The following is a 26,992-nucleotide window of genomic DNA, read 5'->3' on the forward strand; positions in this document are numbered from 1 at the left end:
GTGATGTAATGTGATGATGAAAAACTATATAATTATCTTCACATTAGAACACAGTCATTTGAGTCCTGGTACAAAGCCACGCTGTGCTGAAATTGTGTCAAAACTAAAGACCAGCTGTAAAATCCCATACAGACAGTTTGGTTCAGAGCTAAATGTAACTTTCACAGTTGGTCCTGAAATACCTCAGCTGCTGATGAATGCTTCTTTAGAGAAGTTCCCCGTACTCTTCTTTGTGTAGACTGAGCTAAGAGTTGAAACTCTCTGAGTTTGAGAGTCGGTTACCAAATAAAGGATGTGGAAAGATGGAGTGAAATTCAGACAAAAAATGCCTCTGAAGAGTTACGCTAATTCTCATTGCTGCAACTGTCGCACAACTAACTAAGAAGAGGCGAAGTTTCTGCCTATTTCTGTCAGTGCAGACTGACAGACACGAGATGAAATGAAGCCGCTTGGAACACTTTCATACGAAAGCTCTTTTGTTCTTCCTCTGTAACTCCAGTTGTTTTCTCCAATACTTTAGCAACTAGTTACCTTTTTCTGTTTCCTCTGTGATCTGATCTCTTGTAAGTCACCCAAATGAGTTAAACATGTGGGAGATTGCCCATAAATCTGAGTCGCACGGCCCATTTGCCACCTGTTTCTATAGGCTGGTGAGGTTTATGGAGAATAGACGAGTTCTGCCTGGCCCCATTCATCTGTTGGAAATGCTGCAGAAATATGAAGAATCTGGTGCAGTTGTTTGATAAAACTGTTATGAAAATGACATTATTATTCATTATTTATTCTATCTCGATTTTGATTTAGCTTTGCCTAACGTGGAATATCCATTAAAACCCAACGTGTCTGAGCCATAGCCGCTGATTCCACTGCAACTGGTCAAGGAGAAAGTCGCACCCAGCATGGCCCATCACTTACAACACTAATATACACTTCAAATGAACCAAACTCAGAGCGCGTGAGAAGTTTCAATGTTGTGTGCATGGCTGAAAGATGGAAAAATAGAGAAAGCCAACACCAAATTCACTTTACTCCACTAAATCCCTCCTCTGGTCTTCAGGACAGACATAATGTTTAACAACAGGGCTCACTGAGGAGCTTTTTATCTGCAGCAATGTCATCGTGTCTGTGAAGGAGCATTCAGAGGAATATTGTCTTTGTCAACACGTGTTTCTTTTCTGCTGCTCCTGTTACGTGACCATAAAGGAGTTTTAACTTTCAGGTGAAAACACAATGATTGTGATGTTCTGTAAGCGCAGGTATATTTGTTCTGTAAACACATAGCACAGAATATTAGAAAAAAAAAGTTTGAGTTAATGTAGAATAATTTCTGGTACTGGATATTTCATCATTTCCAGCCTTAAAGGTATTAAATTGATGAGGCCTTTTTTAGATGCTCATAGAAGACTTTTATGTGACTGTTAACACAAAGTAAAACTGAACATTATGATTCCAAACTCATGAAATAATCTATTTAACAAAGGTTTCCTCAACAATTTGCAAGGACATACTGAAACCCTGACCCTTTCTGCAGCACAAATGCACCCTTTGGAAGATGTGTGTGGAGCTGCGTGTTGTGGAGTCGGGTCAGAGTGTAACGTGGCGGAGCGGTCCAGCAGTACAAAACAGCAGCAGTTGGTCCTCGGCAGGACCGGCTCCCTCCGCCTTCTGTGTGCTGCTTCCTGTCAGGATGTGGATACGGTTCCCTCTCACAGAATCTGATCCCCGAGCAGATGTGCCGGTCCAGTGGACAGGCTCGGGAGCAAAAGCTGTGTTTGTTTAATAGTTGTTCATGTGCACCGTGTTCATCTGCCTTACGACATTTGGAATTGTCTGACTACTTTTTGTGAGTTCGGAGTTAGAACTGAAAGGAAAATTAGACGTCTTCTAGTTGTTTTTAAGAGCTTTCCCTGTGCATGAAAACAGATGAGTAGTTTTAGTTCACAACAAAAACATGGAGAGCTGGAAAGTTGGAGATATTCAACCTTAAAATCAACACAAAAAAAAAAGGTAATCAAGTTGGAAAATATGCACCTTCATATCCTTACGGAGGGTGAGATGAGAAGATAAATACAACCCTCAACTAACCTGTTAATGAATGAGCTTCAGAGGTGGCAGCAGGTAGATTTTACACACAGCCAGACTACTATTTTCACAAGTTTCCAGTTTTTGTGGTAGTTAGCTGGTTGGTGGCTTCAGCTTCATATTTACTAGACAGACTAAGAGTGATATTCATCCTCTTACAACCCTCGGCAAGAAAACAAATCAGCATTATTTCCCCCAAAATATCTTTGATTCTCTTTTTACAATTTCAAGTCTTGCACCCAGTGTGTTTGTGTAATTAAAGTTAGTTATATTTGTGAGTAGGTTACATAGAAACCTTGAACAACCTGGAGTAAAAACAGAAGCCTCCACCTACTGTTTTTTGACAGCTCCATTGTGGGGTAAAGTGACATATTGTGGTGGTGCTATAGTTGTAGTCTCTCAGTATGTCTGTAATGAAGCCCAGCAGTACTCGGTGGCTTGTGGCTTCTTCCAGTAAGTCCAGACCACATGGAGCGATAGACGAGCAGTGAGACGCATTGATGGGAATTGTGGGTAGACAATGTTAAGTAAATATCTGCTGGAAAGAGCATCGAGGTAGTGTGTAGAGATGAGTGATACACACAGTGAACACACACACACACACACACACACACACACACACACACACACACACACACACACACACACACACACACACACACACACACACACACACACACACACACACACACACACACATCTCCACCTGTTTTGTGTCTCATGATGTGTGTTGGTTGGTGTGTGTCTGTGTCTGTGTGTGTGTGTGTATGTCTGTGTGTGTGTGTGTCTGTGTGTGTGTGTGTGTGTGTGTGTGTCTGTGTGTGTGTGTGTGTGTGTGTGTGTGTGTGTGTGTGTGTGTGTGTATGTGTGTGTGTGTGTCTGTGTGTGTGTGTGTGTGTGTATGTCTGTCTGTGTGTGTGTGTGTGTGTGTGTGTGTGTGTGTGTGTGTGTGTGTGTGTGTGTGTGTGTGTGTGTGTGTGTCTGTGTGTGTGTGTGTCTGTGTGTGTGTGTGTGTGTGTCTGTCTGTGTGTGTGTGTGTGTGTCTGTGTGTGTGTGTGTGTGTGTGTGTGTGTGTGTGTGTGTGTGTGTGTGTGTGTGTGTGTGTGTGTGTGTGTGTGTGTGTGTGTGTGTGTGTGTGTGTGTGTGTGTGTGTGTGTGTGTGTCTGTCTGTGTGTGTGTCTGTGTGTGTGTGTCTGTGTGTGTGTGTGTCTGTGTGTGTGTGTGTGTGTGTGTGTGTGTGTGTGTGTGTGTGTGTGTGTGTGTGTCTGTGTGTGTGTGTGTGTCTGTGTGTGTGTCTGTCTGTGTGTGTCTGTGTGTGTGTGTGTGTGTGTGTGTGTGTGTGTGTGTGTGTCCGTGTGTGTGTGTGTGTGTGTGTGTGTGTCTGTGTGTGTGTGTGTGTCTGTGTGTGTGTCTGTCCGTGTGTGTCTGTCTGTGTGTGTGTGTGTGTGTGTGTGTGTGTGTGTGTGTGTGTGTGTGTGTGTGTGTGTGTGTGTGTGTGTGTGTCTCTACGTGTGTTCTCTGTGGCTGCTGAGTTAAAACATTCAGCGTGTGTTTTATTTAACTTCGTGTAAAAGTTTGTTTTTTATTTTGTCGAGTTGGTTTCGTGTTTATTCAGAATTACTTGGGAAAGGAAAAATATATTCACACAGTCACATGGAGCTTCACAAGGACGACGTTATAAAAGAATATACATAAACATGTCAATTTGTTAATTGTCATGCAGGTTTATACGGAGCTGAACCTTTTACAATCACAGGAGTTCTGAGAGATCCTGTTTTTTTTAAAGTTCAATCACCTTTTTTTTTTTACATTTGAGGTATTTAGGTAGATTTATGCATCCATGCCAGATTTTCTATGATTTTTCAGTAAAGTTAAATAATCTCTGCATACAATCTTCCCTTTTCTGCCGTGCGTCAGTCTCTGTTCTTTGTATCTATTGTGAATAAAGTAGTCAGTGTCTGTGCACATGCCTGTCTGTGTTTGAGTATTTTGTTGTGGATATAGCAGCTCTCTGCTGAATTCACACTCATGTGTAACATTTCTTGTCTGCAGCCAGCGTGAATCTCTGAGTGAAGAGGTGGTTTTTTTCAGGTTTGGGGTTGAAGTCCATTATGGAGCAGAATCAACAGCAGGCAGGTCTTCCTCCTTAAAGTTGTTGTGGCGGTTTTGTTGCGGCTGGTTGGAGCTTCACAGCGACCGTGTTATTCCCTCACAAAGACATCCTGGTCACGGCCAGTAAACGGAGAACAGGTTGCTGGACGCTGCACAGTGGAAGCAGATGACCCGGTGTGGGTGGAGATGGCGTGGAATGCACTCCTCGGACACGTTTCTTGTGTGTGCGCGTACAATACTTGCACATGTGTGAGTGTCTCATGTGGCAGCGGCCTTTGAAGCCCGCAGGGGGTTAAGAGGAATGAGGGTGAGATGGTAGGGTGGAGGAGGATGTATGGCCCCTCTGTAGGTTGGTTGTGACCTCCTCGCGGTCAGAGTGCACTCTGGAGACACTGGGGAAGATGCCTCCTTTGAGGAGGTGATTTATCACGGCCACCTGGAGTAACTTATCTCCCTTTTCTCTCATGTCCTCCTCTCTATCTGTGACAAACAGTGAACAGTGTGTGTGAAGGTCACCGCTCACAGATTAAATGCCTGCAGTGCTGCGATGTCTGCGCTTGTGAAACAACAGAGTTAATTGGAACACTTCATACAGATATTCTTACTTTCATTGATTTCCAGTTACTTTTATTGACTGCCAATGTCTTAACTTAGTTTCATGTATGAGATGGTTTATCATAAATCATGTAGCTGTATCTTATGATTGAGAAATGAAAAGATGACACTTTCAGATGCTTCCACTGTACAACAGTACACAAGATACTTATTTCCCTGCATGTTGTGCAATGAGACCTCCGAGATCCTGTCTTTGAAATGTTTCACATACTTCCTGGGCTCCATTCTTACCCCACGCTGGTCATCCAGGTATGTTAGCATGGTTTCAGACTAAACTACTGTTAGAACTGATGTTCAAGGAAAAAATGAAATCACTCGATGAAATAGTTTTTACGCTCTTCACTTATTGTATTTTTATCCATTGGCGGTTCCAGAAAGTGTCTTACAGGCATGTGTGCAGCATAAAAATGCACTGAGCATGTTCCTTTGGAGAAAAAAATAACCAGTAGATTAACATCCAAATGTTTTACAACAATTAAGGTTGTGTCAGTTTTGGTTCCTTTTTACTCCTGAAAGCAGTTTGAATTAATTTGGAAAACAATAAATTAGAGTCAACCTAAACTTTAGGGCTCCATGAAATATACCATCACAGTTATACCATAACAATAGACAATAGACAAACAAAGGGAAAAAGATGTGAGAAAATGCAATATTCAAAATGACAGAGTGAGAACTGAATAAAATAAGAAACATCTTATCTGACGGGAGAATTTCCATGTTAATTCCCAGGAGGATGTTTCACAGCCCACGATGAGAGTGTTCAGTCACAGCTTTCAGAAATGAAAAGAGATGAGAAACAGTCACAAAGACAGCAGATGAGCTGCCGTCACTAATGCAGATATATTTGGAAAAGCTGAATCCAGCATGGAAACGGCCAAAGATGCAGTGATGGTGATGAGCTGTGACTGAAGGTTTTCCAGCTGGAGAAATTCACCATATTTACACTCCAACTGTCCAGAGAGTGTGTGTGTGTGTGTGTGTGTGTGTGTGTGTGTGTGTGTGTGTGTGTGTGTGTGTGTGTGTGTGTGTGTGTGTGTGTGTGTGTGTGTGTGTGTGTGTGTGTGTGTGTGTGTGCAGCCTGTGGAATGTGTGGGGGATGCTGATCAGATTTCGGGGTGACCTTGAGTGTGCCACGTTGCTGACACAGCTAGTTTGTATGTATGTGTGTTTGTGTATGCGTGTAGAAGCAGTTATAAATATACATGTATGACAGACGATGGACTGGTGTGGCGGATTAATAATAATAAGTGAATCTTTTATCTCATTTACCCATTAAGTCTATTAACTTATGAATTGAGTGTCTATTTTCAGGGTCATGGCCGTAATATTATAAAGTAATTCGATGATATAATTTTGTTTTTATCACCTTGTTGTTTTAGTTCAGGAAGAGCAGCTCTGTGTAGTGTAACAGAGATGACCTCTGCCTTAAGACTCCCGCTGTCTTCACATCCTACAGCCTCTTTAATAATCTGTTGCTGTGGTGAACCTGTCCACATACCACACATGACAAACTCTTACGTCCTGGACAAAGACCTTCATGTCAAACATGATAGTAAATGAGAGTCCAACTAGTTTAGTCTGTGAAGAAAAGATAATTGTCAGATAGAAAAAAGGATCCTGGTGATGTGTAATTTTGGCTGTAATAAGTTGCTTGGAGAATAATAAAACATCAGCTGCTCTACATACGATTTCTGTGGTTTGGGAGAGACAGTTTACGTCAAAGAGGGAGATGATGATATTTTGGAGACATAACTGCTTCCTGCTACGAACTTCTGAGACCGAGTTCAGTTCAACAGGTCAGCTGTTGATCATCGCGCTGCCTTTTCTTTCCATTGCTTCAAACAAAGCACAATTCCCCCTTCCTGTTCGACGTCTTTCTGGACTGACCCGCTCATATCTTCTTCACTCACTTACCGCCAATAGAAAAGTTGATATGAAATCGATCTGAGTTGGACAGAATGCATCTGAATGGCTGAAAATCATCAAACATTCATTGTTTTTTTTCACACTTGCGGAACAGATGTGACACAGAAACCAAGGCCACTGAAGGGAGGATCTCAACACCTCCACAAACTTCCCCTCTGACAGAAACAGCAACACAGATTAGGTTGAAAGGACACGGAGTACCACTTAAAGAACATCCGTGTGTTTATACTGAACTCTGATTTAGCCTTTTCATCGCGGAGTCCTCTGGAGGATTACTCATGTCCTCGTTTTCAATGGCTGTTGGCTTTCAGGCTGTCGCACCGCTTAGATCTACTTACACCTTTTATAATGCAACCCGTCAAGGGAAGCTTTTCTTGGATTTGATTGACACTAGGGCCTAACGTGTAGATTTCAAAGTTTATTTTTACATGTGTGTGATCACTTTTGCATTCAGTTTATAAACATGATTTTAGCATTTTCAGTGCAAATATATAACTGAATAACTGCTCCTGAACACCTGCAGTTAGTATATACTTAAAGATAATATGCTGCAAATATAACAATGAGAGCAGAAGAGAAAGACAGGAAATGAAATTGGACAGAGTGAGAGGAAGACATCCATCTAGTGTGGCACAACACTGTTCAGCTCTCTGACCACAGAGGTCTTCAGGGATGAGTTGCTGTCAGAACTGGTTTTATTTTCCATTGATAGATTGTGTGCACCTTCAGCCACTGGATATTAGGGATGAAAAGAAGCAGCACTGCCGAAAAATAATTTTCAATGAATACTATAACTATTTAACATGAGGTATATTTACTGTCCTCAAATAATTCACTCGTATTTGTGTAAATATTTGACTGTGAACAAGGTTGATATAACAGTGGGTCATTCATGCATTGTATCAGACTCGTTGAAATATTTTTCATTTATTTCAGAATATCAGCTTGCATGTTAATGATTTATAATTTCAGGTCGGTGAAAAATTAACTCTTGAGAATACAAATTTTACACAATACTGTGAGAATAGATTCTGTTGTTGCTTCGGGGTACTTAATTTATTGTGGAAGAGGGATAAACCCAGAAAAAAAGAAATAATATTGAAGCATACAGGCTCTGAAAGTCTGTATTTTTTGGACAGATACAGACCTGCAGAGCCTGTATCTGTAAAACAATGATCAGCAGGCTCACATGTAAAACTCTCACTGAGAGAAACTCTACTTACAGAAAAACACACACACACACACACACACACACACACACACACACACACACACACACACACACACACACACACACACACACACACACACACACACACACACACACAAAACCACAGCACGGCCTCTTTCTGGTGAGTCGTGTTATTCTGGTTCCAAACTTCATGCAGGTACATTGAGTCCAGTTCAGAACAGCATGGTGGCTTTCAGAAGCACGCATTCATGCTTTCTGTGACTTGTATTGCCATGGCAACAGTGCAAAGAGAGGCACAGCTCTAATGCACTTTTTGAAAATATAGTAAAAAAACATTTAAAATTAGCACAAATGTTGTTTAGATCTTTTGAGTGTTTGGTTTGTCGTGGTGTTGAGTCTCTCTCTCTGTATTCACATTACAGCCAACCTGTTGGACACCATGCTGCTGAAGAACGGGTGGAAGGGAGGATCGGAGCGCCGGGCTGAGGAGAGCAGCAGCGCAGCCACAGTTTCAGTTCAGAACATGCTTTGGTGCCACTGCTACCACCACTGCCCCGAAGGCAACAACACCTGCATGTAGGAGGCACACACACACACACACACACACACACACACACACACACACACACACACACACACACACACACACACACACACACACACACACACACACACACACACACACACACGCTCTCCCGCTCAGACTATACAATAACTCTTTATTAAGGCAATTAAAAGAAAATACAAATAATTATTCAAAGTAATTAGCCGTGAGACCTCCAACACAAATGTTTACACGAACTACATTCTTTAATGAAATCCCTAAAGCCTCTTGAGGCACAGCCTATTAACACTGAGCCAATCCACTTTATTAGAGCCAGATGAACGCAGTGCAAGTTTTGTGGGTCATGTATATAGCTGCCTATAATATACGAAGATATGGATATACAAATATAATTTATTGTCAATAATGTCAATGTCAATTGTTAGCTACTAATTCTCATTATCACCTAATCACCTAATCTTGTTTAGTCTAAAAATGTCTGAAAATATGCTAATCCCAGTTTCCAAAGAGCCGAGTTCAGGAGGATTTCTTCAAACTGCTTGTTTGATCTGAAATCCAAACATATTCAAATCACAATGACAGGAAAGCAGAAAGCCTCACATTGTTGAAGCTGGAACCAGTGACTATTCTACATTTTGCTTTATTAATAACTAAAGAGATTAATCAATTTGAAATTGATTCCAATTAATTGTTTTGATATTATATTGTATTAGATATTATTTTTAATTACAGGAATAATTGGACGGCAGTTCTTGGTTTAGTAAACTACCAGTATCCTTTACACTCGATGAAATATGTAATCTGACTTTCTGTTTACAGTTTATTAACTAGTTGAGAGAAAAATACATCTGCTGAGGTTATTTAAAAGGATTTAATCTCAAAAAGATGGAATCAGATTTAGTAGCATGGTATCGATCCCTACCAAACCTAACATCTATAGTAATGCCGACAGTGATGATTTATGGGATGGTTTGTGTGTTTTGACAGGACTGATGGGTACTGCTTCACTATGGTGAAGGAGGAGGAGGGGGGTGTTGCTGTGCGTACTGCAGGTTGTTTGGGACGGACCGGCTCCGAGTTCCAGTGCAGAGTAAGTCTACTGTTGGTGACTTTGTACGTGAGTTCATGTGCACACGGCAGTATGTCCTTCTTCATGAGACATCAAGTCCTCATGAGCTTTCCTTGACTCACTGCCGCTCTTTGACGCCTTTTTAAATCCACCTTCTCCAGCCAGCTGTCTTTGTACACAACGGAAATGCCTCTGTTGTATTGTAAACTACTGTGAGGAATAAATGTGGCTTGAGATATTCAGTCACCTTCTGTTTGTATTCGTGTTATGTAGAAATGAATGTTGCTTACATTTCTAAATGTGTGTGTAAGGACACGTGGAACGCTCGCCTGAGGACAGCTCTGGAGTGTTGCAGGGATCAGGACTACTGCAACAGGGATTTACATCCCACGTTTCCTCCACTGATGACGTCAGGTGAGACAGACTGCGCTTGTTCACAGGTTTTCACAGTGAAATCCTGCCCCACTTTAAGGCGTGAGTGGCTTTTAGACTGGGCTCGTTCAGGCCACACTGGGTTGGTGATGGGTAGTGACAGTTTAAAGTGTTACAAACCACAGTGTGGTGCCGGAGACGAGTGGCATGCTGGTCCGGGAGGCAGAGAGAGAGAGGCAGGTGAAACAGAGCCTGCAGATTGGGCTTGTTCTCTCACCCTCTAATGAAAAGGACAGCCTCTCCCCAGGGCCTGCTTCAGTTTCTTGCCTCAGGACGGATGTGAGATATCTGTCCATCTGTCACGCCGCAACGCACGCACACACACGCACACACACACACACACACGCACGCACGCACGCACACACACACACACACACACACACACACACACACACACACACACACATTGTTTTTGTCTCTCTGAGTCTCTGTCACTTACATGCAGCGTTATGCTTTTACACAGATTCACCAACTTCAGTTTGACCTTCACGCAAACAGCGACAAACTGATTTGTCAAGTTTTCTGATCTTTTTACATATTTTTGGCCAACATTTTCTATCAGTTATGATAACACTGTTCCCACTAAAGTGCTCTCTGTGACGTGAGGACACGGCAGCGTGGCTACAACAAAATGTGAGGGCCAGAAAGTAGTGATCGCAGCATCAGCTGAGTTGTAAACAAACCTGTAGTTCACGATCAAAACAACCTCAAACTTCAAATATCCCTCACAGAAAACTGCACAACAACAAGTGCTGTTTCTACCGTCATACTTCAGGTTGTGCACCACGAAAATGTTAATGATTATATGTATTTAGTTCGCCTTTGTTTTGTCATCCGAATATATCAATCTGGAATAACTCAAATTGAAATAATCCGCTGGTGCATTTGACTTGCGGTAACTTCATAGCAACCTTTTCTGTACACTTGTCCTTCTTATTGTGTGTTTGTGTGTGAAGTATCTCAAGTGTGCGTGTGCGTGTGTGTACGTGCGTGTGTACGTGCGTGTGTGTGTGTGTGTGTGTGTGTGTGTGTGTGTGTGTGTGTGTGTGTGTGTGTGTGTGTGTGTGCAGGATACTCCCCAGTGTTCGGGCATCGGTGTTTGTGTGTCTGATTGACAGGACCACGGCAGAAAGACGAGAGTCCCAGCGCTGCTTTAGGCCTGTGGGGTTTCTGTAGCGATGTCAGTGTGACACCTGATATGTGGGATTCAGGAAGGGGATGTGATCAATAACACTGTGAAGGGGGAGCGGGGCAGAATCAGAGGGGAGGAAGGGGAGGAAGAGGAGGAAGAGGAGAAGCTTGTCCAAGCCAATGAAAATTAGGAAGATGTTGGAGCTGATAACAGAGCGAACAAACGACTGTCACCACCTATCCATCACTTCTAGTTTTACTGACATCCATTCATGTTTTAGGATGGTAGAATAATAAAGATAACTTTTAACTCATATTTACCTCTCTTGACATTTTTAGATTATGTGGACCGCAGTATCCAGTACATTGCTCTCTTCATTACAGTCACAGTTTGCAGTATCAGTCTTGGTATCCTGGCCTTCTGCTATTTCAAGTAAGAAACTTGCCTCGTACACATTTCAACAAAGTTGCACTTCCAGATGTTCAGTCACCGAACACGTCACCTCTCTGTGCCAGATATAAACGGCAGGAGTCCCAGCCGAGCTACAGTATTGATCTGGAGCAGGATGAGACCTACATCCCCCCTGGGGAGTCTCTGAGGGACCTGATCGAGCATTCCCGCAGCGTCGGGTCTGGCTCTGGCTCAGGACTCCCCCTACTGGTAAGAAAAACTCTCTACACATCTGCTTCAACACCTTAAACCCACTTCGCATTACCATGAAATATTGCAGTCTCAACATTTTGCAGTACCGTTACATGTTTTATACATGTATTTTTTTTTCTTTATCACAATTTTCTTGGAATAATTTTTGAAGAAATTTACAAAGCACATCAGGTATGATTCTCTTAAAAGTCTATAAACAATCATTTTAAATCTTGACTGTACTTTAGGACAGAATGCCCACATAAACATAAAAAGTTCATTTTAAGTGCCTGTCACAGAAATAACAACAAAAAGCAACAAGAAGGAAAGTTTTCCAGTGAATCCTATTAAGCTTTTGAAAATGTTAAAAGGGAAATGTTGTAGTAAAACATTGTTGTTGTTCTTATCATAATTTGTGACCAGGTGCAGCGAACCATCGCCAAGCAGATTCAGATGGTTAAGCAGATCGGAAAAGGGCGATACGGAGAAGTGTGGATGGGCAAATGGAGAGGAGAGAGAGTGGCCGTCAAAGTCTTCTTCACCACTGAGGAACAGAGCTGGTTCAGAGAGACTGAAATCTATCAGACCTTCCTGATGAGACATGACAATATACTGGGTGAGCTCATATTACATGTCTTTAACGACTATCTTTGGTTGCATCTAGCCCAAGGCAAAGGGGTGATTTTAGGAGAAGATCCGTGGTTATGGATTCAGATCTTATTGTTGAGACCTGCAGAAATCAAAATGTATTTCAAGTTGTGTTGAACAGCTACACTGGAAGGGAAAAGTTGGCTGTCGAGATGCAAAATAATAATAAAGATCACACTTCAGCGAGACTTTGATAGTGTAGCATTGAGTTGTACACATGAAAATGAAAAGTTAGAAAAGAAAAGCAACACCTAGTTCTTCTGTCACCTATACACAATGGGCATAAAGTGAATGTTGGATTGTTAGTCAGATAAACCTGCATGGACGGAGCATCGGTCCACCAAATCTCCCCAAAAAGTGATCGAAATGTTGTTTATCCACTTCTCAATCCTCTTCGTCGAACCCCCAGGATTCATAGCAGCCGATATCAAAGGAACCGGCTCCTGGACTCAGCTCTACCTGATTACAGACTACCATGAGAACGGATCTTTATACGACTACCTCAAGTCCAACACCTTGGACGTCAAAGCTCTGCTGAAGCTGGCCTACTCCTCCATATCCGGCCTGTGTCACCTGCACACAGAGATCTACGGCACGCAGGGAAAAGCCGCCATCGCACACAGAGACCTGAAGAGTAAAAACATCTTGGTGAAAAAGAACGGATCCTGCTGTATTGCAGATCTGGGGCTGGCCGTCAAGTTTAACAGGTAACAACATACATTTTGGGCTTTTCAACACACTTTTATACAGTTTAGGGGAATCTTGGGAGACTTCCTGAATGATGCAGAAATATCTTTAACCCATATCTGCTTTTCCTCCTTGTCACAGTGACACCAATGAAGTCGATATCCCTCCGAACCTGCGAGTTGGTACGAAGCGCTACATGCCTCCTGAAGTGTTGGACGAGACCCTGAACAGGAGCTACTTCCAGTCTTTCATAATGGCTGACATGTATAGTTTTGGCCTCATCGTCTGGGAGATGGCCCGACGGTGCATCTCTGGAGGTCAGGAAAAAAAAATCTCCAGTTTTAACTTGAATATCATCTGGCATACATTATGTCTAGGTGTCGTATTCATGATTACTGATTCCCACTTGTACCTGTTTTTCCTGCAGGCATTGTGGAGGAGTATCAGCTGCCCTATCACGACCTGGTGCCCACCGATCCGTCCTACGAGGACATGAGGGAAGTCGTCTGCATTAAGAAACAAAGGCCTTCATTTGCCAATCGCTGGAGCAGTGATGAGGTATTTTATCTTTTTGATTCTTTTATTTGACCTTAAAAATGCATATTTTATGATATTTTGGACAACATACTAAAGTAGGACTTTTTTATTTTTTTTTATCATATTTCAGATGACAGATTTTTTTTAATCACATTTTGGATGACGTGACTTTTTTTTTTATCACATTTCGGACGACATGCTATAGTGTGACTTTTTTATCACATATTTTCAAGAACTTCAAACATCACAACTAACAGTCTTCTGAAAAGTTAATCAATGAAAAACATTTTTTTTTTTTTTTTTTTAGCTTTTTTTATGTTAAGTCCTTAATAAATGGATTATATATGTCTTTCTTTACAACTCAGAGCCCATTTTTAAATAGTCTATGATCTTTAATAAAGCCATTTGTCACAAGTTGAATGTTGTTGTATTCTTATGTATATGTGTGTTTAGTGTCTACGACAGATGGGGAAACTCATGTCGGAGTGCTGGGCTCACAACCCGGCTTCTCGCCTCACAGCCTTGAGGGTGAAGAAGACCCTGGCGAAGATGTTAGAGTCCCAGGATATTAAACTGTGACAGAGAGCTGGAGAGACGCTCTCATCACCCAGAGACTTGTCATTGCCACTGGCACAGGCCACTTACATGGACCAACAGAAGAAAAGGGAACAAAGAGAAGACTGTGAATGACAGAAGGAAGGAAGCTGACGGGGAAGTGAGTGATGGATATAATGGTCACGGTGGAGTACAAAAATAAGAAGAAAAAGATGTATTAGTTCCAGGGAGATCTGGCCTTCTGTTGTCTGAGCCACCTCTGTCTCAGACCAAGTGTTCAGGTTGTGCTTTCTGTGAAAGCTGGTTGTCGGGTCCAGACTGTCCAGTTGGTGAGGGATCCTTTCAGGAGAGGACCAGAATCCCTCTGAATAGTACAGAGGAAGGTCCTGCTTTTCCTCCTCTAAAGCCATATAGCAGTATTCTATATGTATATATGTTTTGTACTGTCACACCTGCCTGCGTACGTGCATGCGTGTGTTTTAAGACTCAGTCACTGCATGCTGTGATATCACAGCAGACTGTGAACTATATTATCAAGAATTCACTGTCAGCTCCATCCATGGTGACTGTCATCCATCCAAAGAAAAATTCATGCTCAGTGACCTCATTGTCAAAGGTGGATTATTATTATTATTATTATTGTGATTATTTTCATTATTATTGTTATTATTATTATAAAACAAATCAGAGTAAGATTACATTAATAAAATAATTTCCTGCAAAAACAGGAAATATAATGTTGTTCTATATAGTATTTTGAGTATATTTTGTTTCAATAGTAAACTAAGACTTCTGCTCCAAACTGTCTTTCAGGCCTCTGCAGCTGAGGCCTTGTTCTCCCTCCATGTTTCTTCTTTCCACTGACAATTTATTTGTACAAAGCTGATCTGTAAATCTATTAATTATTGCCTTGCTGGATGTTAAAATGTGTTTTTGATCTGTGTACAGAATACGTCCCTTCGACTTCTCCGATATGGCACGTGCCTTATTTAATCTGTACATATGTGATTAATGGCCGTGTATGAGGATAACATTCCCCAATAAAACAACTGTGTCCTGAAGACTTGAATATGTTCAAATACTACTTTAAGGTATGCATCATGTAAGTGGTTAGCACTGTTGACTAACAACTAACAGGTTCTGGGTTTGATTCCAGCCTGGGCTGTAATACCATAGCATGTCATCCAAAATATGATTATCTAAAAAAAAAAAAAAAAGTCATACTATAGCATGTCATCCAAAATATGATAAAAAAAATAAAAAAAAGTCATACTATAGCATGTCATCCAAAATATGATAAAAAAAAAAAAAGTCATACTATAGCATGTTGTCTAAAATATGATAAAAAAAAGTCATACTATAGCATGTCGTCTAAAATATGATAAAAAAAAGTCATACTATAGCATGTCGTCCAAAATATGATTAAAAAAAAAGTCATACTATAGCATGTCGTCTAAAATATGATAAAAAAGTCATACTATAGCATGTCGTCTAAAATATGATAAAAAAAAGTCATACTATAGCATGTCGTCTAAAATATGATAAAAAAAAAGTCATACTATAGCATGTCGTCTAAAATATGATAAAAAAATAGTCATACTATAGCATGTCGTCTAAAATATGATAAAAAAAAAGTCATACTATAGCATGTTATCCAAAATATGATAAAAAATAGTCATACTATAGCATGTTGTCTAAAATATGATAAAAAAAGTCATACTATAGCATGTTATCCAAAATATGATAAAAAATAGTCATACTATAGCATGTTGTCTAAAATATGATAAAAAAAGTCATACTATAGCATGTCGTCTAAAATATGATAAAAAAAAGTCATACTATAGCATGTCGTCTAAAATATGATAAAAAAAAGTCATACTATAGCATGTCGTCTAAAATATGATAAAAAAAAGTCATACTATAGCATGTCGTCTAAAATATGATAAAAAAAAAGTCATACTATAGCATGTCGTCTAAAATATGATAAAAAAAAAGTCATACTATAGCATGTCGTCTAAAATATGATAAAAAAAAAGTCATACTATAGCATGTCGTCTAAAATATGATAAAAAAAAGTCATACTATAGCATGTCGTCTAAAATATGATAAAAAAAAGTCATACTATAGCATGTCGTCTAAAATATGATAAAAAAAAGTCATACTATAGCATGTCGTCTAAAATATGATTAAAAAAAAGTCATACTATAGCATGTCGTCTAAAATATGATAAAAAAAAGTCATACTATAGCATGTCGTCTAAAATATGATAAAAAAAGTCATACTATAGCATGTCGTCTAAAATATGATAAAAAAAAAGTCATACTATAGCATGTCGTCTAAAATATGATAAAAAAAAGTCATACTATAGCATGTCGTCTAAAATATGATAAAAAAAGTCATACTATAGCATGTCGTCTAAAATATGATAAAAAAAGTCATACTATAGCATGTCGTCTAAAATATGATAAAAAAAAGTCATACTATAGCATGTCGTCTAAAATATGATAAAAAAGTCATACTATAGCATGTCGTCTAAAATATGATAAAAAAAGAAAGTCATACTATAGCATGTCGTCTAAAATATGATAAAAAAAGTCATACTATAGCATGTCGTCTAAAATATGATAAAAAAAAGTCATACTATAGCATGTCGTCTAAAATATGATAAAAAAAGTCATACTATAGCATGTCGTCTAAAATATGATAAAAAAAGTCATACTATAGCATGTCGTCTAAAATATGATAAAAAAAAGTCATACTATAGCATGTCGTCTAAAATATGATAAAAAAAAGTCATACTATAGCATGTCGTCTAAAATATGATAAAAAAAAGTCATACTATAGCATGTCGTCTAAAATATGATAAAAAAAAGTCATACTATAGCATGTCGTCTAAAATATGATAAAAAAAAGTCATACTATAGCATGTCGTCTAAAATATGATAAAAAAAAGTCATACTATAGCATGTCGTCTAAAATATGATAAAAAAAAGTCATACTATAGCATGTCGTCTAAAATATGATAAAAAAAAGTCATACTATAGCATGTCGTCTAAAATATGATAAAAAAAAAAGTCATACTATAGCATGTCGTCTAAAATATGATAAAAAAAAGTCATACTATAGCATGTCGTCTAAAATATGATAAAAAAAGTCATACTATAGCATGTCGTCTAAAATATGATAAAAAAAAGTCATACTATAGCATGTCGTCTAAAATATGATAAAAAAAGTCATACTATAGCATGTCGTCTAAAATATGATAAAAAAAGTCATACTATAGCATGTCGTCTAAAATATGATAAAAAAGTCATACTATAGCATGTCGTCTAAAATATGATAAAAAAAGTCATACTATAGCATGTCGTCTAAAATATGATAAAAAAAAAGTCATACTATAGCATGTCGTCTAAAATATGATTAAAAAAAAGTCATACTATAGCATGTCGTCTAAAATATGATTAAAAAAAAAAGTCATACTATAGCATGTCGTCTAAAATATGATAAAAAAAAAGTCATACTATAGCATGTCGTCTAAAATATGATAAAAAAAAGTCATACTATAGCATGTCGTCTAAAATATGATAAAAAAAAGTCATACTATAGCATGTCGTCTAAAATATGATAAAAAAAATAGTCATACTATAGCATGTCGTCTAAAATATGATAAAAAAAAGTCATACTATAGCATGTCGTCTAAAATATGATAAAAAAAAGTCATACTATAGCATGTCGTCTAAAATATGATTAAAAAAAAAGTCATACTATAGCATGTCGTCTAAAATATGATAAAAAAAAGTCATACTATAGCATGTCGTCTAAAAAATTAAAAAAAAAAGTCATACTATAGCATGTCGTCTAAAATATGATAAAAAAAAAAGTCATACTATAGCATGTCGTCTAAAATATGATTAAAAAAAGTCATACTATAGCATGTCGTCTAAAATATGATTAAAAAAAAGTCATACTATAGCATGTCGTCTAAAATATGATAAAAAAAATAGTCATACTATAGCATGTCGTCTAAAATATGATAAAAAAAAGTCATACTATAGCATGTCGTCTAAAATATGATTAAAAAAAATAGTCATACTATAGCATGTCGTCTAAAATATGATTAAAAAAAAAGTCATACTATAGCATGTCGTCTAAAATATGATAAAAAAGTCATACTATAGCATGTCGTCCAAAATATGATAAAAAAAAAGTCATACTATAGCATGTCGTCTAAAATATGATAAAAAAAAGTCATACTATAGCATGTCGTCTAAAATATGATAAAAAAAAGTCATACTATAGCATGTCGTCTAAAATATGATAAAAAAAAAGTCATACTATAGCATGTCGTCTAAAATATGATAAAAAAAAGTCATACTATAGCATGTCGTCTAAAATATGATAAAAAAAAAAGTCATACTATAGCATGTCGTCTAAAATATGATTAAAAAAAAGTCATACTATAGCATGTCGTCTAAAATATGATAAAAAAAAAGTCATACTATAGCATGTCGTCTAAAATATGATAAAAAAAAAGTCATACTATAGCATGTCGTCTAAAATATGATTAAAAAAAAGTCATACTATAGCATGTCGTCTAAAATATGATAAAAAAATAGTCATACTATAGCATGTTGTCTAAAATATGATAAAAAAAGTCATACTATAGCATGTTGTCTAAAATATGATAATAAAAAAAGTCATACTATAGCATGTTGTCTAAAATATGATTAAAAAAAATAGTCATACTATAGCATGTCGTCTAAAATATGATAAAAAAGTCACACTATAGCATGTCGTCTAAAATATGATAAAAAAATAGTCATACTATAGCATGTTATCCAAAATATGATAAAAAATAGTCATACTATAGCATGTTGTCTAAAATATGATAAAAAAAAGTCATACTATAGCATGTCGTCTAAAATATGATAAAAAAGTCATACTATAGCATGTCGTCTAAAATATGATAAAAAAAAGTCATACTATAGCATGTCGTCTAAAATATGATAAAAAAAAGTCATACTATAGCATGTCGTCTAAAATATGATAAAAAAATAGTCATACTATAGCATGTCGTCTAAAATATGATAAAAAAAGTCATACTATAGCATGTTGTCTAAAATATGATAAAAAATAGTCATACTATAGCATGTCATCCAAAATATGATAAAAAAAAGTCATACTATAGCATGTCGTCTAAAATATGATAAAAAGTCATACTATAGCATGTCGTCTATAATATGATAAAAAAGTCATACTATAGCATGTCCTCTAAAATATGATAAAAAAAAGTCATACTATAGCATGTCCTCTAAAATATGATTAAAAAAAAAGTCATACTATAGCATGTCCTCTAAAATATGATTAAAAAAAAAGTCATACTATAGCATGTCGTCTAAAATATGACAAAAAAAAGTCATACTATAGCATGTCGTCTAAAATATGATAAAAAAAGTCATACTATAGCATGTCGTCTAAAATATGATAAAAAAAAGTCATACTATAGCATGTCGTCTAAAATATGATAAAAAAAGTCATACTATAGCATGTCGTCTAAAATATGATAAAAAAAAGTCATACTATAGCATGTCGTCTAAAATATGATAAAAAAAAAGTCATACTATAGCATGTCGTCTAAAATATGATAAAAAAAAGTCATACTATAGCATGTCGTCTAAAATATGATTAAAAAAAGTCATACTATAGCATGTCGTCTAAAATATGATAAAAAAAAAGTCATACTATAGCATGTCGTCTAAAATATGATAAAAAAAAGTCATACTATAGCATGTCGTCTAAAATATGATAAAAAAAAAGTCATACTATAGCATGTCGTCTAAAATATGATAAAAAAAAAGTCATACTATAGCATGTCGTCTAAAATATGATAAAAAGTCATACTATAGCATGTCGTCTAAAATATGATAAAAAAAAAGTCATACTATAGCATGTCGTCTAAAATATGATAAAAAAAAGTCATACTATAGCATGTCGTCTAAAATATGATAAAAAAAAAGTCATACTATAGCATGTCGTCTAAAATATGATAAAAAAAAGTCATACTATAGCATGTCGTCTAAAATATGATAAAAAAAAGTCATACTATAGCATGTCGTCTAAAATATGATAAAAAAGTCATACTATAGCATGTCGTCTAAAATATGATAAAAAAAAAGTCATACTATAGCATGTCGTCTAAAATATGATAAAAAAAGTCATACTATAGCATGTCGTCTAAAATATGATAAAAAAAAGTCATACTATAGCATGTTGTCTAAAATATGATAAAAAAAAGTCATACTATAGCATGTCGTCTAAAATATGATTAAAAAAAGTCATACTATAGCATGTCGTCTAAAATATGATTAAAAAAAAGTCATACTATAGCATGTCGTCTAAAATATGATAAAAAAAAGTCATACTATAGCATGTCGTCTAAAATATGATAAAAATAGTCATACTATAGCATGTTATCCAAAATATGATAAAAAATAGTCATACTATAGCATGTTGTCTAAAATATGATAAAAAAAAGTCATACTATAGCATGTCGTCTAAAATATGATAAAAAAAGTCATACTATAGCATGTCGTCTAAAATATGATAAAAAAGTCATACTATAGCATGTCGTCTAAAATATGATAAAAAAAGTCATACTATAGCATGTCGTCTAAAATATGATAAAAAAAGTCACACTATAGCATGTCGTCTAAAATATGATAAAAAAGTCATACTATAGCATGTCGTCTAAAATATGATAAAAAAGTCACACTATAGCATGTCGTCTAAAATATGATAAAAAAGTCATACTATAGCATGTCGTCTATAATATGATAAAAAAGTCATACTATAGCATGTCGTCTAAAATATGATAAAAAAAAGTCATACTATAGCATGTCGTCTAAAATATGATAAAAAAGTCATACTATAGCATGTCGTCTAAAATATGATAAAAAAAGTCATACTATAGCATGTCGTCTAAAATATGATAAAAAAGTCATACTATAGCATGTCGTCTAAAATATGATAAAAAAGTCACACTATAGCATGTCGTCTAAAATATGATAAAAAAAAGTCATAAAGTCATACTATAGCATGTCATCTAAAATATGATAAAAAAAAGTCACACTATAGCATGTCATCCAAAATATGATAAACAAAAGTCACACTATAGCATGTCATCTATAATATGATAAACAAAAGTCATACTATAGCATGTCGTCTATAATATGATAAAAAGTCACACTATAGCGTGTCGTCTATAATATGATAAAAAGTCACACTGTAGCGTGTCGTCTATAATATGATAAAAAGTCACACTATAGCGTGTCGTCTATAATATGATAAAAAAGTCATACTATAGCACGTCGTCTATAATATGATAAAAAAGTCATACTATAGCATGTCGTCTATAATATGATAAAAAAAAAGTCATACTACAGCATGTTGTCTAAAATATGATAAAAAAAAGGTCATACTATAGCATGTCGTCTATAATATGATAAAAAAGTCATACTACAGCATGTTGTCTAAAATATGATAAAAAAAGGTCATACTAGAGCATGTTGTCTAAAATATGATAAAAAAAAAGGTCATACTATAGCATGTCGTCTAAAATATGATTTAAAAAAAGTCATACTATAGCATGTCGTCTACAATATGATAAAAAAGTCATACTATAGCATGTCCAAAATATGATAAAAAAGTCATACTATAGCATGTCCAAAATATGATAAAAAAAAAGTCATTCTATAGTATGACTTTTTTTTTTAAATATTTTTTTATGCCGATATGCTCTAATGACTTTTTTTTTTTTTTTTTTTTTCATATTTTAGCCAACAAGCAATAGTACGACTTTTTTTTTTTTTTTTTTTTTTTAAATCATATTTTGGACGACATATTTTAGACATGTTATAGTATGACTTTTTGGAGTATGACCTTTTTCTGAACTGACAAGCCTCAAGTTACTTCTCTGTGAAGCAACTGAACCAGTACACAATGAGAAAAAAAAGTCTCTTTTGGACTTTTTTTTTTTACCTTTTGTTTGTGGCTGTGGCTTACCCTTACAGGGACTTGCCCTCTGTGAACCTTGTGTTACCTCGGCGGGTAAACTGTGAACCTTGAGTGTTACCTCGGCGGGTAAACCGTGAACCTTGAGCGTTACCTCGGCGGGTAAACCGTGAACCTTGTGTTACCTCGGCGGGTAAACTGTGAACCTTGAGTGTTACCTCGGCGGGTAAACCGTGAACCTTGTGTGTTGTGTTACCTCGGCGGGTAAACCGTGAACCATGTGTGTTGTGTTACCTCGGCGGGGCTCGAACCCGTATCTTCATGAGGTCGTTTCCAGCTGGGAGTTGGTGTCGTAGACCGCAGGACTATCTTCGGCGCCGGAGAATGAATCGTGGCAGGAGAAAGTGTACCACGGAGTTCACTCAGAGCTTCCAGAGACTCAGCCGACAGTCTGGTTAACTCAACAGGTAAAAGATTCTTCTTCACCAAGGTTGATATTCATGGTTCAGATTCCACCTGTTGATGCTGATTCAACTTTCAGTGAAGTTGAAACGTTTGGAGAAATTGAAAAAGTTTTGCATCCACAACACATTACAGGAAGATATTTAATATCACTGCAGACCTCCTTGAAAACACGTATATCTACTATCCAAAGAATGTCTGCGGCAATTTTGGTCCATTTGAATGAATATTTGTGGACGGTGGAGGTACAGGTTGCAGTGAGCCAAAGATTTGTCACAATGCTGCCTAACTCCTGGGAAAATTGGTGGTGTAGTGGTTAGCATTGCTGCCTCTCAGCCAGAAGGTTTGGGGTTCAATTCCCACCTTTTGTCATGACTTACAAAAAAGGACATTAGTAATTTCTGACTTTGAAAATGCCAGTTATTTTTTTAACAACATGCCATAGCATGACTTTTGAGTCACTTTTTGTCCACGATGCCACTGGCACACCGATCGACTAAAACAAATTATTTTGATAACTTTTAATTCCAAACATGTTCAGAGTGCACAGACTCAATTTCAAGTCGGTCCGAAAAAAAACAAATCTGTGGGAGGAGTTCGTTTAAGTACATGTGTGAATAGCCAAAAATGGTGACTAAATTCACCAAGGTTGTTATTAAAGGTTCAGATTCCACCTGTTGATGGTGATTCAACTTTTGAAGAAGTTGAAACATTTGGAGAAATTGAAAAAGTTTTGCATCCACAACACATTACAGGAAGATATTTAATATCACTGCAGACCTCCTTAAAAACACGTATATCTACTATCCAAATAATGTCTATGGCAATTATGGCCACATTTGAATGAATATTTGTGGACGGTGGAGTTATAGGTTGCAGTTTTAATTCTTAATTATAATGGTTTTCTTCAAGTTAAGACAAAAAGAGTTTAGATAGGACTTTATACATATATTCTAAATTGAAAAAAATAAAACTGCAAAGTGCAAGCAAAAGAATGAAACAGCTTATTGCATGAATGTAATGTTTTACATTATGGACTACATATTATACATGACAAACTTTACTTTAAGTCATACTATAGCATGTCATCCAAAATATGATAAACAAAAGTCACACTATAGCATGTCGTCTATAATATGATAAAAAGTCACACTATAGCGTGTCGTCTATAATATGATAAAAAAGTCACACTATAGCGTGTCGTCTATAATATGATAAAAAAAAAGTCACACTATAGCATGTCGTCTATAATATGATAAAAAAGTCACACTATAGCGTGTCGTCTATAATATGATAAAAAAAGTCACACTATAGCGTGTCGTCTATAATATGATAAAAAAGTCACACTATAGCGTGTCGTCTATAATATGATAAAAAAGTCACACTATAGCGTGTCGTCTATAATATGATAAAAAAGTCACACTATAGCGTGTCGTCTATAATATGATAAAAAAGTCACACTATAGCGTGTCGTCTATAATATGATAAAAAGTCACACTATAGCGTGTCGTCTATAATATGATAAAAAAGTCACACTATAGCGTGTCGTCTATAATATGATAAAAAGTCACACTATAGCGTGTCGTCTATAATATGATAAAAAGTCACACTATAGCATGTCGTCTATAATATGATAAAAAAGTCACAAAATAGCGTGTCGTCTATAATATGATAAAAAGTCACACTATAGCGTGTCGTCTATAATATGATAAAAAGTCACACTATAGCGTGTCGTCTATAATATGATAAAAAGTCACACTATAGCGTGTCGTCTATAATATGATAAAAAGTCACACTATAGCATGTCGTCTATAATATGATAAAAAGTCACACTATAGCATGTCGTCTATAATATGATAAAAAGTCACACTATAGCGTGTCGTCTATAATATGATAAAAAGTCACACTATAGCATGTCGTCTATAATATGATAAAAAGTAACGGTTTTCATAAAAGGAGAATATATTTAACATTATCTTTAGTCTATACTGGGGGGACAGATTGGTATTTTGTCAGTATTGGGGGGGACACAAACCCCTCCAAAAAGCCAGTGGTTACGCCCATTAGGCACACAATCTCACAATTCAAACCATTAAGCTGCATTTTTAATGTTGCATATAAATATAATTTATTATTAGTCTTAAAAATTCTTTCTTACACTTTGTACAATAACTTGACAGATGAAATGCAAGCTGTTGCGAGGAACATCGTGAGTGCCAGAAACAGACAGGCTACATTCTCACTAAACACAACAATAATCATGAAGCTGAAGAACAACTAGAGGAATGCAAAGGCTCGCCCACTGAGAATGTAAAGATTGTTTCAAAAGGATGCAAAGTTTGCATAGACGGCTTTACGAATACTGGAACAACTGCCATTAAAAAAAAAAACAATCAATAACCAAGCAAGAACACTTGAACAGTCGCAATTGCTGCTGCATCAAAGGAATGTTGCATTTACAGCTATCACTCATTTCTATTCACGGAATCAGTGTCGTCATAATAACAATGGCTTCTGTTAGTAATGTACAAACATCAAAGTCTGAGTTAAAATCATCATCATCCTCCAAAAGTACAGATGAAAGTTATTCAATTCTGAACACATGAAATGACACAATATTTAAATGATCACCTTCTGTATTAAATTTCACCTCAAACATTGTATGTCAATTATTTGGTAAAAAGCAGTTGTTTTCAGTTGCATTGGTCTTACAAAAATATACTGCTCTGATTCCCCTTTCGACAGTATCGTCCTCTGTTCGCTGCCTGGTGTCTTTAGTGTTGAGTATTTCATCTTGAGCAACATATAAATCATCAGCATCTGTAAATGAATTTTAATCAGCGTGGGAAATCACTTTGATCACTTTGTGTTTAGGGACAATAGACTGGTGTAATTTGCCAAATGATCTGCTTAAAAAAATGAAAACATGCAAAATCAAGAAAGTAAAGAAAAATCCCCAACGCAACTCATTTAAAGTATTTAAAAGACTAAAAAAAAATGATGCAAAAATATCGCACATAATCGAAAATCAATAATTATAGATAACACAACTAAAAAGTATTAGTTTACAACGGCAACACTAAAACTGTAAAATGATTACATCATTGATTTCCTTCTGTTTTTGTTCATGCGTCTGACAGGATGAGTCATTACAGCGCCGGGTGTCCACCAGGTGGTGCTATGATACAGTCAAACATAATGAGAGCAGAAACAAAATGAGAGGACACTGCAAAGTATTCAATAACAGGCAGCATAAAATACAAAAAAAGATACGTATAAATAGGCATATTATTAAATACTATGTTATCACAGAACACATACTTGTCCATGGAGTTGCTATGGAGACTGATTTCAGAGAGTGAGAGATGCTTCCTCTGATCCAAGTCTCCCTTTGATCCTTTGACCTCTGATAGAGTGTCACTAACTCTTGTATATTGTGAGGGCATCATCCACATCTGCACAGTCCATCCAAATATCCAGAAAGCTGTTTCCAAGGAAACTAGAGCCAAAAATATCAAGTCGTTGTACCAGAGAGAGAGAGAGAGAGAGAGAGAGAGAGAGAGAGAAGGGAACAGCCAGAGAAATGACTGGCAGAGATTCTTGTTTACTCTCCAAGTTTTTACACCCTTTGTTGCCAATGTTTAAACTGGGTCATGGCTGAGAAGACCTCGCTGTTTCTATCTTCTTACTTCTTTGAGTGTACACTCAGGCAGCATCACTCACAGGAGTGTGTACGTGCATTTGTCCCATTTGTCCCAGAGTTGTCAAACGACTCTCCTGCTTTAAGGGGTCCTCCTCTCTGATTTTCTCTTTGTGTCATCTTACTCCCCGGAGTGTCACACTCCCTGGTGGGCAGGTGTCAGTGCTCAGTCACAGCAGGAACAAGGCTGTCATGGCGTCCCATCTCCTCCAGTACCTGGGCGAGGCGACTGAGGTTGCCGTCAGGAAAATGCTGGGCCTCCCACAAGTCCAGGATCACTCCTGTAGGACTGGATTTGGTGGCAAAGTAGTTGAGATACCTAAATAAAAGATTGTGACAAAACAGAGAGGGGTAGGTTGGAAAAATGAGGTAAATAGATAACAGGGAGGAATGCTTGAAATAAAACACTTGGCTGGTCGTTTCAGACAATTTCAAACATTTCAGTCTGTTTAATTATTTTTCTCGATTTAGACAAAAACCTTTCTGCTCAAAACAGAGATATTGTAGAACACTTTTGTCTCAATTTAAATAGACTTCCCCTAAAAATCTATAATTAAGTTGAAGTTTGGAGAACGTCCAAACACGCTGTTGATTACAAATCATAATCCGTTGCAGATAGTAAAAGA

General features: G+C 36.8%; 2 protein-coding genes across 4 annotated transcripts in view; one reads left to right on the forward strand and one right to left on the reverse strand.

Annotated features, from left to right (window-relative positions):
- Positions 1-15,245, forward strand: part of bmpr1bb (bone morphogenetic protein receptor, type IBb) — a 50,469-nt gene extending 35,224 nt beyond the window's left edge. Inside the window, exons 5-14 of the mRNA XM_069713803.1 lie at positions 8,350-8,503; positions 9,480-9,582; positions 9,873-9,975; positions 11,464-11,557; positions 11,641-11,785; positions 12,191-12,383; positions 12,825-13,122; positions 13,244-13,419; positions 13,530-13,660; positions 14,093-15,245. Of these exons, the coding sequence (XP_069569904.1) occupies positions 8,350-8,503; positions 9,480-9,582; positions 9,873-9,975; positions 11,464-11,557; positions 11,641-11,785; positions 12,191-12,383; positions 12,825-13,122; positions 13,244-13,419; positions 13,530-13,660; positions 14,093-14,218 (1,523 nt within the window). The 3' untranslated portion in view covers positions 14,219-15,245. The remainder of the gene's footprint in view (positions 1-8,349; positions 8,504-9,479; positions 9,583-9,872; positions 9,976-11,463; positions 11,558-11,640; positions 11,786-12,190; positions 12,384-12,824; positions 13,123-13,243; positions 13,420-13,529; positions 13,661-14,092) is intronic.
- Positions 15,246-24,668: 9,423 nt separating this feature from the next.
- unc5cb (unc-5 netrin receptor Cb) overlaps positions 24,669-26,992 on the reverse strand; it is a 109,820-nt gene continuing 107,496 nt past the window's right edge. For 2 of the 3 annotated variants that reach the window (XM_069713798.1, XM_069713796.1), the window contains one exon: positions 24,669-26,685. In XM_069713798.1, coding sequence (XP_069569899.1) covers positions 26,526-26,685 — 160 coding nt within the window. In that variant the 3' untranslated portion in view covers positions 24,669-26,525. The remainder of the gene's footprint in view (positions 26,686-26,992) is intronic. The other variant, XM_069713799.1, reaches the window with a different exon arrangement.

The sequence above is a fragment of the Brachyistius frenatus genome, unplaced genomic scaffold (assembly GCF_029030835.1).
Source record: "Brachyistius frenatus isolate BFR_SWC_R1_liver_20210118 unplaced genomic scaffold, ASM2903083v1 Contig_122, whole genome shotgun sequence".
NCBI lineage: Eukaryota > Metazoa > Chordata > Actinopteri > Embiotocidae > Brachyistius > Brachyistius frenatus.